The sequence below is a fragment of the Haliaeetus leucocephalus genome, unplaced genomic scaffold (genome assembly GCF_000737465.1).
Source record: "Haliaeetus leucocephalus isolate CR32 unplaced genomic scaffold, Haliaeetus_leucocephalus-4.0 Scaffold317, whole genome shotgun sequence".
In the NCBI taxonomy this organism is placed as follows: domain Eukaryota; kingdom Metazoa; phylum Chordata; class Aves; order Accipitriformes; family Accipitridae; genus Haliaeetus; species Haliaeetus leucocephalus.
This window is the reverse complement of record NW_010972753.1, coordinates 9,394,279-9,407,406: the sequence shown is the minus strand read 5'-3', so window position 1 is coordinate 9,407,406 and position 13,128 is coordinate 9,394,279. Positions and strand designations below refer to the sequence as shown.

Genomic DNA, 13,128 nt, shown 5'->3' with positions numbered 1-13,128 from the left:
TAAGGGCACTGGTTTCAGAGGCTCGGAAGAGTATTGCAACTGCACAAGCAGAAAAAGGAAGATGTGCTCTTTAAAGCATTACAACCTTAACAGGCAGTATTTAAAAGTATTTTTGGAATATGTGGAAGTAACAAGAAGTCTAGTTAAAACTGTTGGTTCTTAGCATGAAATCCTGAAAGTGCTGGTGAAGAATACATTCTGTGGTGGGATTTTTTTATTACTGAACTAAGACTTGCACACCTGTTCTACAAAACTGGCTTTATAATGTGTCAGTTAACAAAGAAAAGAAACAAGTTTTCTATGACTTTAGGTAATAATTGCAAAGAGAAGCATGTACAGAAGTGGAACAAACCAAAACGTAACTTTTTTCTTATCCTGGTTTGCTACTGCTTGAAAAGAGTTTTCTGGTTCCTGACATTGTTCTGTCACTGAACCAGAAAACAAGTTTTGTTCAGGTAATTTTTCTCCAGTGTTCAGACATCATTCTGCTACAGGATTTCCTAGCTGGACAGAATTGGTATCATCCTTAGAAGTTGCTAGACAGTTAGCTATTACTCAGGGTGCGTCTCTGCAGTGAACTGTAGCTGCTGTTTGTCCTAGAGTTCAGCGTGCTGTGGAGGGCGCTTTCCGTACTGAGGCTGTCTCAGTACAGCAGCATATAATGCAGCTTGCGCTATTTTACCCGAGAAAAACTGTAAAGTAACCTGTGCTGCATGCCACAGCTACCAGAACTAAAACGCTGTCACTCAGTGAGCTATGTGACATTGCTGAATTAATTTCATTGGAGCAGACTGATATTTTAAATGCTGGGTTTGCCTGGGTTGTCTAGACTTGATATGGGCAAAGTAGACTATTTCCTTTCTAGCATTAGTGAGCAACTGGTTTCATATTGGCTGTGCAGAGCCCAGCAGTTCAAGACCAAAGAAACTTTGATCAAAGCCAACAAACAAGTAAATTTTGTCTGTATGAGAAGCATCTTAAGCAGTCAGTTCCTTCTGAGTGCCTTGGGGCACTCTGTTTCTGCCTGTTAGTGTTCAACAGCAGCAGTGTAATGGATTATTTAACCCTTCCTAGAATAGGAGTTAGGGACAGTTTGTCTAGACGAGCTGAATCTGTTATGAATAGATTTCTGTTGTGACTTTCAGATTCCAGACATTTTCCTGTAAAATTGAGATTCTTTGTTAACATCAGAAAGTAAATTTCCCTGTCATATTGTTCAGGTCAAGGCTAAGCCACAGAAGAAAAGATATTTCAAACATAAAAGAAAACTGCAAATATTAGAATGATCAGCAACAGAAATAACTTTTCATTTTTCAGGATCAAGTAACATTCTTTTCTTGATAATGTTCCACTGCCTTCAAGGACACTTACTTGATGTAATGTCATTACATTTTAGTACATGAGTACTAAAAACTCATTTAAAGGACTGCAAAGTCTAACCTTTAGTTAATCTGATCTACCTAAGTGAATTTTGGCCAAAATATTAAAGAGATGTCAAAGTTTGGGGTAAAAATTTTCTGCCAATCTGAATTTAACATTGGTAGTGATGCTCTTAGCACATTCTAAGATATACATTACCTGTATTGCCCCAGCCAAAGCCTGAAAAGAAAACACGCACCCCTGCAGCAAAAAAAAATCCCCGGAAACAAACAAACAAAAGCCAAAACAAAGAACCCCCCTGTGTGATTAACGTTTAAAAAGGAGAAATTCCGGTGGTTTAAACTGAACTGCTTGCAGGTTCTAGCTTTCTAAAGCTCTTTGCTGGACTTCAAAGCGATAATCACACTGCTGTGTTATAGTTTTGTGGATTAAACAAAGAACTTCTGGCTTACGTGAGCAAACTGTGTTTAAATGTATTCTAGTTGTCTAATACAATTATCGATGTGTGCAGTGTGCTGGTGTAGTCATCAGCTCGGAATGGCTCGTTAGGCGTAGAGGAGAGAATGGTCTTCCACGGAATCTGAATAAAAGGGCGCTTAGCCCTGGATGTACCTTAATTATTTTAGGGTGGCGTAGGTTTTTTTTTGTTCTCGGGTCTGAACTGTAACCATCATTCATCAGATCAGTGGAATAAAACTGGCTAAACGTGGAGCTCTCTGCGGCTAACTAAAAGCAGCCGGCTTTTGTGTTCGGTTGCTGAGTCCACGCCAGCTCCAAGCAGGAGATGGGTTGCCACCTAGCGAGGAATCCGTAGGTAGGTACGCACGTCGGCTTGGAGTTCCACCAGCATAGGAAAGGACAGGGATGAAAGAGAACTGGGACCTGGCCGTTTGTTTCTGTTGCTGTGCTGTCGACACGATTGTGCTCATACGTGTTTGTGCAGATACCCAGAACTAGCCAGAACTAGTCTGGCTGAAAAATAGCTGTGAGGGGAGAGGGAAAAAAGTGTTTGCAGTCGGATTGATTCCTTGATCGTGTTTATTGGGGAGTTGTACAAGGAGTTGCGCTAGCATGAAGGGGAGAGATGGTGCAGGAGGAGAGAAGGAGTTGACAGAAGAGGGAACAATTACTACCTTTAATAGGGCTGCTAGTTTTAAGTGTTTGTTTTTTGTTGTAGTGAAAAGTGATAATCTGTGTAACTTTGTGAAATTATGACCTTCCAGTCATTTCAATAAAGACAACTGCTGTGACCTTACAGGTGAGCATGTTGCCAGTTCAGTGCTCCAGCCAGCGTGTAGCATTCTTTCACCAAATACACACCTTATGTCTAATTGTTTTTCTATTTTTTGTTTTATTTTTTTAAAGAAGTTTCACAGCACGTTCTGAGAGATCTGCTGCTGCACGTACCCTTCCACTTCCCTCTGTTAAAGAATTTATTGTATCGCAAAGTGTTTAAAGTTGTGGTTTGTAGTGTAACAACATGTGGTCTAAGGTAATTGGGAAGGTGTTGGGTTTCAGACTATTACGCAGTATTGCATAACAGGTGGGAACATGGGATTTAATATAATATGGTTATCAGTAGTAAACCCACTTTCATAATTTGATTGATCATGGCTGGAGAGTCAATGACTATTTTCAATTTCCTTTCATTAATTATTGAAAACAGAGCAATGTTAGGAGAAAAGGAAAGTGGTTCAGATTTTACAGCAGAGGTTCAAAAATGTCTTCAGCAGCAACTCCATTTCTGTTTGGAAGTCCAAACTTGTGACAGAGAGAACCGTACTTAATCCTTTGAAATTAATTTATAGAGTTTTTAACACTACTTCTGATTATCATGTCCCTACTTGAGTTTGTGAAACACTTTTGAAACTGCTACTTTGCAGCAGGGAGAACTACTAACAGTGTTTTGAAATACAGATTGTGCATTAAAAAAACCACCAAACAAAAAAAAACACAGGAAGTGTTGGTTTCACTTTTCTGTGTTTCCCCTCTTCTTCCTCTGTTCCCCTACCTCTCAGAACCTGCTGTTGAGTATAAACTGAGAGGATGTAGAATGTAGAAAAAACTTACAGGAGAGATATGGGCTTATCCAATCTTTGTTCCTGCTTGAGAAAGATTAGATTTAGTTTGTTGGTTTTTTTTTTTTCTTTGTGGTGGGTGCTTTTTACAAAGTTGCTAAGAATTATCATTTAATTAAATGAAATTAAGTTATTTGGTTTTAATTATCTGCAATGAGCAGCTGTCACTATTCTTTCAGACATTCTTAAACATTTTTATTAGTTCAAGTTGATTCATTACCCAAAATACACCATCTTATTTATGAAGCATTGCTTATTTGTATGCCAATAAAAATGAGGAAATGAGTAAAAGGAGGGAGGGTTTGCTTTCATGGACACAACCATGCAAATCAACTTACAATGTCTGTCAGATACGTGATTCTGGACAAGTCTGGTGGATGTATCAGAAGTCATGAGAGAAAAGGAAAGAAAAGTGTTTTCTCACACCCAATTTCATGTATTTAAAGCTGATGGAGTATAAACTGAGGAAGGAAAATTGCCTTTTAAGTCTCCCAAGACACCCAGATCCAGCTAAAAAGCCATTAACATGTTTATATTTATGTCCAAGCACTGAGAAAGAATAGAGTAGAAAATGGAAGTTATTCAGAATTTAGTGAGCATCTATAAAGTCTGGTTCCACAAAATGGACATTTCCATAGATTTCTGCATGGGGGGCTCAGAAATGGATTCTGGTTGTTGAGTATTAGGTGTAACTGCGTTTTATTTTTCTTCATGTCATTGTTTTGTTTCCAAATGCTACAGTAGCATATAAACAAAAGATACCGACTGGAGATGGATTATCTCACATTGTCATTGTAATTGCTGATTACCATGGTGTTTTTATCAAGGGCCGTTCACAAGCTGTGTGCGTTTGTTTCTTTTTGGTATGTGTTTTAAGCATGTTTGTTAAGGTCGAGATTGATGATACCAATTGATTATACTGTAAAAGATTTGATGATGATGGAGACACTTTGCAGGGAAAGGTGTGTATTTGGGCTTGTACTTGTGTTTTGCAACATCCTAAGCAGCTCCGAGTGCTGGCTTTCGTAGTCTGATATGCTTTCTCCTCCCATATTCCTTTCCATTCTTCTAAGCCAGCTTCTGTACTTGAGATTGCCCACTGAGCCATTTCACATGCTAAGACTGCATGACACCGAGCCGGGGGAGCGGGGGGAAATGAATGGTTTTTTTACTGAGTTAACACTGAAATGGTTTGGTGTGTGGTGTGACAAGCTCCAGGCTGCTGCACAGTGGAACAGAGGGCAAGAATGTGTGTGGGATGAAGGGAGAAACAGCCAGCAGTTAAATCAGCTTGGCTACCGCAGAGCTTTAGCCACCCCAAAGTGTGTGGGAGGAGAGGCAGGAAAGCTTTTACTACTTGTTGAGGCAAGGAATCATTAACTGGTCAGATGTATCTGTGCGATGAGGAGTCGGTCACATATTCCAGGAAGGTAGGCAGTGCGGTTTTAATTAAGAGAAAGGGGAATACTCTCTCGTGGAAGAAAAAAATAAAAAAGTCTTTGGGGCAGAAACATCACTGTGGTTCTGTAATATGAGCGTTTGATTGCCAATGTCAATACAGAATGTTCCCACCTCCAGCTGCTCGTTCCTGTTGCAGTATGTTGGCTGTACTGAGGGCTTTTATGACTTCCTTGCTATATTATTAGAATAATAAAGCCTAGAAGTAATTTTCACAGAGGAGAAAGAATGAGCAAACAGAGAGGGGATAGGGAAGCTTTTTAAGCTAGTATTGCAATGAAAGTTTGCCTGGCTTTGGAAGTGTGACCTCATGTACAGTATGATTGGTGAAACTAGTTTGCTGTTGTGCAGGTTGCATCGTGTGCTTGTTACATGCTGTCTTGAGGCAGAGGTATATAGTGGTGTGCTTGGCTTGGAAGTAGTCAACTCCTTTGGAGCCCCTTGAAGCATGGCGTGTAGTGTAGTCTTGGCTACTAGAAAATGGAGCAGACCTGTATTAAATGCAAGTGGCAAGTTTTTGGTGATGGGAGGCTGCAGGGGCAGCTTCTGTAGGAAGAGGCTGGGGGCTGTCCTGTGCTGTACACTGCTGGTTCCAGATGGCTCCAATAGACCAAAGCTGAACCCATCAGCCATGTGTGTGGTGCGTCTGTGAAAATATTTAAGGAAGGGTAGGAAATGCTAGAGTGTGGCATAGGGAATGTGGAACAAAAAGAGGGAGTACCAAGATCAGGGAAGGAGAAGGTTCACCATGGCATAGCAGATATCCCCTGCAGCCTGTTGAGGACCCATGCTGGAGCAGCAGAAAGGTGTGATAAGGAAGGAACAGCAGAGAGGAACCACTGTGTACTGAGCATGACTCCCTCCCCCTGCACCACTCAGAGTTGGTGGGTAGAGGAGCCTGGAGTGAAGGAGTGAAGCTGAGCCTGGGAAAGGGGGGAAGAAATTTGTTGGTTTAATGTTGTATTGGTTTTGGCTGCGACAGTTAATTTTCTTCATAGTAGCTAGTATGGGGCTATAATCCAGGCTGCTAGAGAGCATCTAATTCTTCTATGCTGTAGGATACCATGAGCATACTTTCAAAATGTGTTCAGTATGTTTGAGATGTTTTAAAACCTTGGGTATCAGACTTTGAAAGGAAATTCAGTATTTGCCAGAATTGTCAGAGATGCGTAGGATATTAGGTAGTTAAGTCCCATAGAAATGTTAAGTGATGCTCATGTTTTATATTTTCTATCAAAGATTGACATATCTTTCTTTGCAATTATTTAGAGCAGTTATCTTTTTAGGGCTTCCAGCAATTCATTTGCAGTGTCTCTATCCAAACACAAGGCTACGTTTTCTCTGTATGGTGATTATCGCTGGGAGTTCCCTTTTCCATCTTGGAACTTTTCTATTTGTTACAGAAGTCTGAACTTGCATGCCATTTTAACAACTTCAGTGACTCTCCCTAAATAATTAGTCACGTATAAAATGGAAACCTGAACATGTCTCCAGTTGATAAAAAAACCCTTACAGTTTTGTAAACAGAATGAAATTCTGGACCGCTTATTGGTAAAGGTAGTGTAAAATGACAGCTTTTAAATGCTTTTCAAATTATGATGTAAAGTATCAGACTGCTTGCTAAGCAAGTTAAGTGAAACACCACATCTTTCTCCCTATTTCTGGTTGTGTAACAATACCTTTCATGCCATTGGCAGAGGAACTTTTAAAGCTTGTGCTTTTAAACCTTGCTGTTCTCTTTATTATCGCTGTTGGCATTAATGTTTAATTTTGAAAGAGTGCTGACAGAGAAAGCTTAAAGAATGGACTGGAAAGTAATTTCTTCAGCCATACCAAGAAGACAAAAATGAATAGAAGACATGTTCAAAAAGGATTCAAATATAAAGTACAATAGTCCAGCAATTAAAAATTATGGTTTGGTTTAGATTCTAAGACTTTGTCTTACCTTAGCATATGTTCTTTTACCTAAATTTTATTTACTAGTGAAGGAAACTGTTTTAAATATTAGATACATAACCATTAGTAAATGGTACATGTCACCTCTTGCTGCTTAAAGCTGACTTACTCCATCGGCAGATTCTAGAGTTGTCCTGAGCTCTTTTAGGTGTTTGGAATATGAAAGGCTTATTTTGCTATGGGATGTGTTGGACCTTTATTACTACACAGCATGGCTAAAATACTCAGCAGATGTTTAGAAAACTTAGAGGAGGTAGCAAATATTTCATACAATGTTATATTCAGAATGATAAATTACAGACAATATGGTGGCTCACAAGATAATACTGGGATTTTTCTTAGGATAACTTCAGTCACCTGCTTGCAGCCAAACATCTGCTTGGTTTTATGTTGTATTCAGAACTGGAACAGTATCTATAGGCACTTGGGATTTTAATTACCATTTGAGGAATATGTGGAGATGAAATTTAATTCAGTCCAGTAAAAGCATTTGATAAAGGTTTGAGTAGATGATGATGTCATTTTTTAAGTGAAAACAGTGACATATATGTGCCATCTCTGCCTTTTCTCCTCCTTCCCCTTTCCTTTTTACTGGTCTTAAACATGACATATTTTGACATTTGGGTCACAGTCCAAATGGACTTCAGAATCCGTCATCTCTTTTCTGCCCTTTGCCTTTGTTGAATCAATGTGGTATGTACTCGTCTGTCTCTTTATACCTAGTTTTCTTCTTCCACAATAGGTCTACTGTTAAACAAGTTCCTGCTGTTTTTAAAATAGGACTTTGTTCTGCTTTTAGCCCCGAGACCCCTTAGTCATACAAAACCTTGTTCTTTGACTTCTGTTCATTTGTTTTCCTGTTTCGAGATTTTATTTTCCACTTCTGTTTCTCCTTCCTCTGGTATGATGCTCAGTCTGTGAGCAATTGTTTCATCCATGCAATATTACACAAAGGAATGAGGTAAATGGCAGCATATATTTTCTTCCTCACAGTTCTACTTTCCTTCAAAATATAAATAAAGCCCACAAGAAATTAAGAGAGTAAGCAGCCAAAATAAACTATTTTGAACACAATTTCTATGTGTAAATAAAGCAGAACTTTTTTGTAGTTGCCTATTGGATTTTCACTTTGCTTTCCATCTAAAATAGGTATCAGATACTATGGTGAAGTGTGGTAGCATTAAAGTCATTATACAGTAAGAGACAAAATAAAAGCACCATATTTTCTGGAGATCATAGTCATTCACAGAATCACATAGTTTTCTATTCTCTTATGCTATCCATCAGTATGCTTACCTGTGATGCTATTTAGGAAAGACTGGATGTGTACTTCAGTGAAAGACAAGGAGAGCCTCACTGCCTAGAAAAGAGGTGTTAATCATCTAGTGTGAAATCAATGCCTAAACATGATGGAAGGGAAAGTTACAATATGGTTTTAGTAGTTACTTTGCATGAAGGTGATGTAAAAACTGATATGCGAGTATTTTCAATAGTGAAAAACATACTGGTGTTTTCTTACTTGATAGAATTTCATCTCTGTATAAAGGAAAAATTTTACATGAATTTCTTTATCTAAATTTCTTCTGCATCAGTGAAAGACAGTTATTTGCTTCTTTTTGCTGCTCTGTTTGCACTTCCTAAGATGACATTACATAATGGTTTCTAAGGGGTTGCTCTACTCATTTTGCTTTTAGATTATATTTGCAAGGATGTGAGGGAGGAAGCGCATAATGCAAGTGTAATATGACAGTTCTATTAAGAAAATTTCCACTTTGTGAATCTGAAAATTTTTCTTGGATTAAAATTTAATCATTTCCAAATTCTGAGCATTTCTTCCAAATTTATAGATGACTAAAAGATCACAAGTCTAACATATATCTGAGTAACCTGTTAAATGCTTCACGTGAAAGAATGTTCATCTCGCTGCTTGTACTTTTGAATGTTGTTGATTCATGTTAGAAATGTAATAGGACACATATGAAGATAGTGCATTTTAAATTTCTTTCTAGTGTAGCACAACAATATGGTAAGCATTCTCAAATCGAGAAAGTATTTGTATTTTCCCATAAATACATATATAGGTCATTCTTGAACAATGAACAATTGTATGGAAAGAGAATAGAAAAGTAAAATGTCTACTTCAGAATACAGACTGGCATTTTCCTCTCTTCTCAAATTATCATCAAGGCTATTCATTCAGGACTTTGGTATTTTTCTAGAATACTAGTGGTAAGTTTTAAAAAAAAAAAACAACACCCACATTTAAAGATGATTAATGAACAAAAATACCAAATATTTTCAACAAAGAAGAAAGAATATTAATTCAGTGTGGTTTCCTTTTTTGCATTTCTGTACTAGCAGAAGGATTGATTTGTGATCAGAAAAAGTAAGTGTGTTGTTTGGTAAAAACAAAACCTCTCAAGCTTTGAGAGATGTCACAGTGGTTTCTGCTCTTTCTTTATTCACAACTCTTTCTGCTTTTCTCCCTCTTCTCTAGAACAGAGGTGCAAGCTAATACAGGCTGGTAAAAATTTATGCCAGTGTTATTTCATATACTGTGATTTATTTATTTCTTTTTAAAAAAATCACTATTAAAGAACTGCAAGAAAATTAAACATACGAAAAAAACTTATTTGCTTATGAGTGTGATCAGATACCAGTATAGATTTCCTACACAGGTTGTAGAGTCTCCATTCTTGGACATGTTCAAAATCCAACTGGATGTGGTCTTGAGCAACCTGCTGTAGTTGACCTTGCTTTGAGCAGAGGGATCGGACTAGAGACCTCCAGGTTTTAATAGTTCTGTAGTGTGGTGAAAGAGCCTGTCTTCTGTATTTGGAGATAATTTTGCAGTGATGTTGGATATTTATGATGAAAATCTTGGTGTAGTCTGCATATGTGCATTAAAGGAATGTATGACTCTACAGTCCTTCAGATTATGACCAAAGAGATCTTTTATTAATAGGTCAAATCAAGAAAGCCTGTTAAGTTTTGTGTGTTTATATTTTGAGATCTGTGTGAGTTTAAGTTAATTTCACACAAGTTCTGAAAGAGAGTAATTAAATATCATCTCGTCAGTGTTCTTTATAAAGATTAAAGAATTTATTAGAAATTTCAGATGTGTATGTCTTTCCAAACAGTGTGTTCTAATTGTTTTCAAATTTTTTTTTTATTCAGCAGCTTGAATATATAGCTAATATACTACTTCATTATCTTTCACAGATCTGAAGAGAGAAGCCAGTATTTGTCACATGCTGAAGCATCCTCATATTGTTGAACTATTGGAGACATACAGCTCAGATGGAATGCTTTATATGGTCTTTGAGTTGTAAGTTTCTCTCTTTGATTTTACCTTTCTTTGTTGTCATTTGCTAAATAAAATCCTAAAACTATGTCTGCTTTCACCTGCTTGTTTTGTAGCTCAGAAGTCTTGAGCGCCATGAAAATATTTATTTCTGGCCAGTACAGGTTGTCCCATATAAAAAAAGCTGTCACACTGCTAAGTGGCTGACATCAGGCTGATTCTTTATAGCATGCTTTTTAAGTGCAGACATGCAGTTTATTGATGGCTGCTGTGTCCCTAATAGGGTACATGAGAACGAGTTAAAAATCTGCTGATGGTCATCATCTTTGGGTAACTGATGGTATTCTATTCCAGTTGTGAAGTTTTGTTTGTTTTTTTTCCCAGACTATTGTTTCTTTTGCACTGCTTTTTCCTTTTTTTTAAGTATTTGAGTATTCTTGTAAATCAATATACCTGTTCACATCATATGAAGAGAGGCATTTGTCTAAAAGATATGTTTTGGAAGTTTGAATGTAAGAGTTTAGTTACTGTTGGCATATGGAAGGGTGAACAAAACATGGCTTTTCAGCAGTGTACAGGTATTTTTAGTCGACAATAAGAAACAAAAGGGGGGCAGCCCCTAAATCGCCACATTCCTTCTTTGAGGGAAAATTTTTAGTCCTTCTTGAGTTAGGTTTTAGCTAACTGGGAAGGACAAATATAGACATGCAGAATGCTGATTTGTGCACTTCTGTATTCAGTCTTCCTTCTCTTCTCTGCACCTACCAGCTCTTCTTTTTATATCCCTCATATATGGATTCCTAGTGTGTCTGGGCATATGTGTTTTTACCTCTTTAATTTCTCTGATCTTCCAGCATTATGTTTTCTGATGCATTTGGCCTGCTTATGTTGGAGCAAGCCACATCATACCAGTGTGTTAGGTTGAACTGGCATGTCCACTAGAGCCAAGAATTTGACATGAGATATGCACTTAAAAAATAATTCTCACATGTTAGTTTTACCATTGAGGTAGAGAAGGCGGCAGGAGGTAACAGCAAAAAATTAAAAAAAAAAGAGATGTAAAGCTGAAAGTTGTTGCTTTTAAGTCTTATGCTTTTGGGTTTGTTTTTTGGGGGTTTCTTTTTTAGGTGAGTTTATAAACTTATGATTGTGTGAAATACTTGTTTCATGCTTTCCTTTTTGTAAGTTTTGATTCAATACTGACTTTGGTTTTTATTTTGTAAATCCCAAAGCATGGACCAAGGGACTTTAATTATCCTATTATGAAATAATTATGTACACCTTAGGGAGACATACTGTGATAATTAACAAGATTTTGAAATGGAAAAAAGGTTTTGCTTCTATTTTTACAATGCTGGTAGCTCAGAAATATGAGACAAAAGCAGTAATTATTTTTTAATGACAAGCCTATTATCATTTATGTTTGTACACATAAAAAGTAAGTCTGAACAATTAGAATTACTACACGAATACTGTACCTGACTTCAGGCCACATGAAAGAAGGAAATACAAGGCTAAATTATTTGAAGGATAATAAATCTTTACCATCTTGTATGTCCTTGTCTCCCTTGTACACTGCAAGACATCACTTTTTTGTAACAAACAGTGATTAGAAAATGAGACAGTAGGAACACCTGTGCTCAAAATGTAGCAGGGAATGGAAGAGTTGTGGGTGCAGTGTATTATGCTGAAGGGGACGCTTTGGTAAAGCGATTCAACAGAAGACTGATGTTTGCTGTGGAGTAAGACTGCATTGTGTGAGTTTTATTGAGTTAGTGGCATACTATATAATTGTGACCATAATAAGAAACTTGTAGTTAGTAGAAAAGCATCTATGTATTTGTAGGTAACTTATTTTTCCTCGTACTGCTTTCTGTTCATTATGCTATTATTATAACAAATTTAACTGCTTTGCAACAAAGTTCTGTCCACAGTAATAAAATATATTTTATTAGGGTCTAGTTATTCTGAAATGACAGAAAAGGGGAAGACAACACAGATTTGCAGAGGAGATATAAGCCCAGCTGGTGATGGGCTATTTGTGGACTGGCAGATGCTTTGCGTGAAAATTAATTCAGGTCCAGCTCATGAAACGCACAGAATAACCAAACCTAAAACTTTGTGCCATCAGTTGCACGTAAATGATACATAGGTGCACTACTGTTTCTCTTTCATAAGCTGTGAGCTACATGGAGCAGCTGCTAAAATGGCCCTGAATATCTTGCCAAATCTATCATATTTGAAAAATTACACGTTAAATAAGCAAATGCAGCATATATCTGATAACAAGAGATTGTACAACTCAGGAAAAAAATACAATCTGTGCCCAATTTTGAAAATTTTGTAAAAATAAATGTTTAAAAAATCAAGTCATAATTCATAGAAGTACTGATGAACATGAACAGTAGCAATGAAGTTTAACACAAAAAATTTAGCTATGTTTTTAACCACTTTATACAGAAATTCAAGCACTCTTTAGAATGGAGCCATCATGTCATGTTACCAGTAGGTTGCCATTAGCCATATGGTACTGCTGTAATAAACTCCATAGAAGCAGTTGGTCGTAATAGATGAAGTGCCTGTGTAGAGTAAGAAGCAGACCCTGTCCCAGAAAGTCTAATTCTTAAAGTAAAATTATTATTTTAAAAGTATTTAGATGTTATTATATCATAAATGAGAAAGTATGTGCCTGTGCCAAGTTATTTGCTCCCACACACACCCCAGCTGCTCCTCAGAAGGGTAATGGACTCTTTCCACTGATGGAAGAGATCCCTTGGAGGCTCTGGAGAGACCTTGCATCTGAGATAGGCCAGCTTTAGTCTTCATCATACAGTCACAGTTTTCTTTCCCATTCTGTGGTGTTATTTGCTGACAGCTGTATATAGAATCATAGAATCATTTAGTTTGCAAAAGACCTTTAAGATCGTAAAGTCCAACCGTTAACCTAGCACT

At 37.3% G+C, this 13,128-nt stretch overlaps 1 protein-coding gene across 4 annotated transcripts in view; it reads left to right on the top strand.

The window, feature by feature from the left end:
- Positions 1–10,108: 10,108 nt before the first annotated feature.
- The window catches only part of CASK (calcium/calmodulin-dependent serine protein kinase (MAGUK family)), a 133,328-nt gene continuing 130,308 nt past the window's right edge, over positions 10,109–13,128 (top strand). For 2 of the 4 annotated variants that reach the window (XM_010571367.1, XM_010571366.1), the window contains exon 1: positions 10,109–10,200. In XM_010571367.1, the coding sequence (XP_010569669.1) occupies positions 10,124–10,200 (77 nt within the window). In that variant the 5' untranslated portion in view covers positions 10,109–10,123. The remainder of the gene's footprint in view (positions 10,201–13,128) is intronic. The other 2 variants (XM_010571365.1, XM_010571363.1) reach the window with 1 other exon arrangement.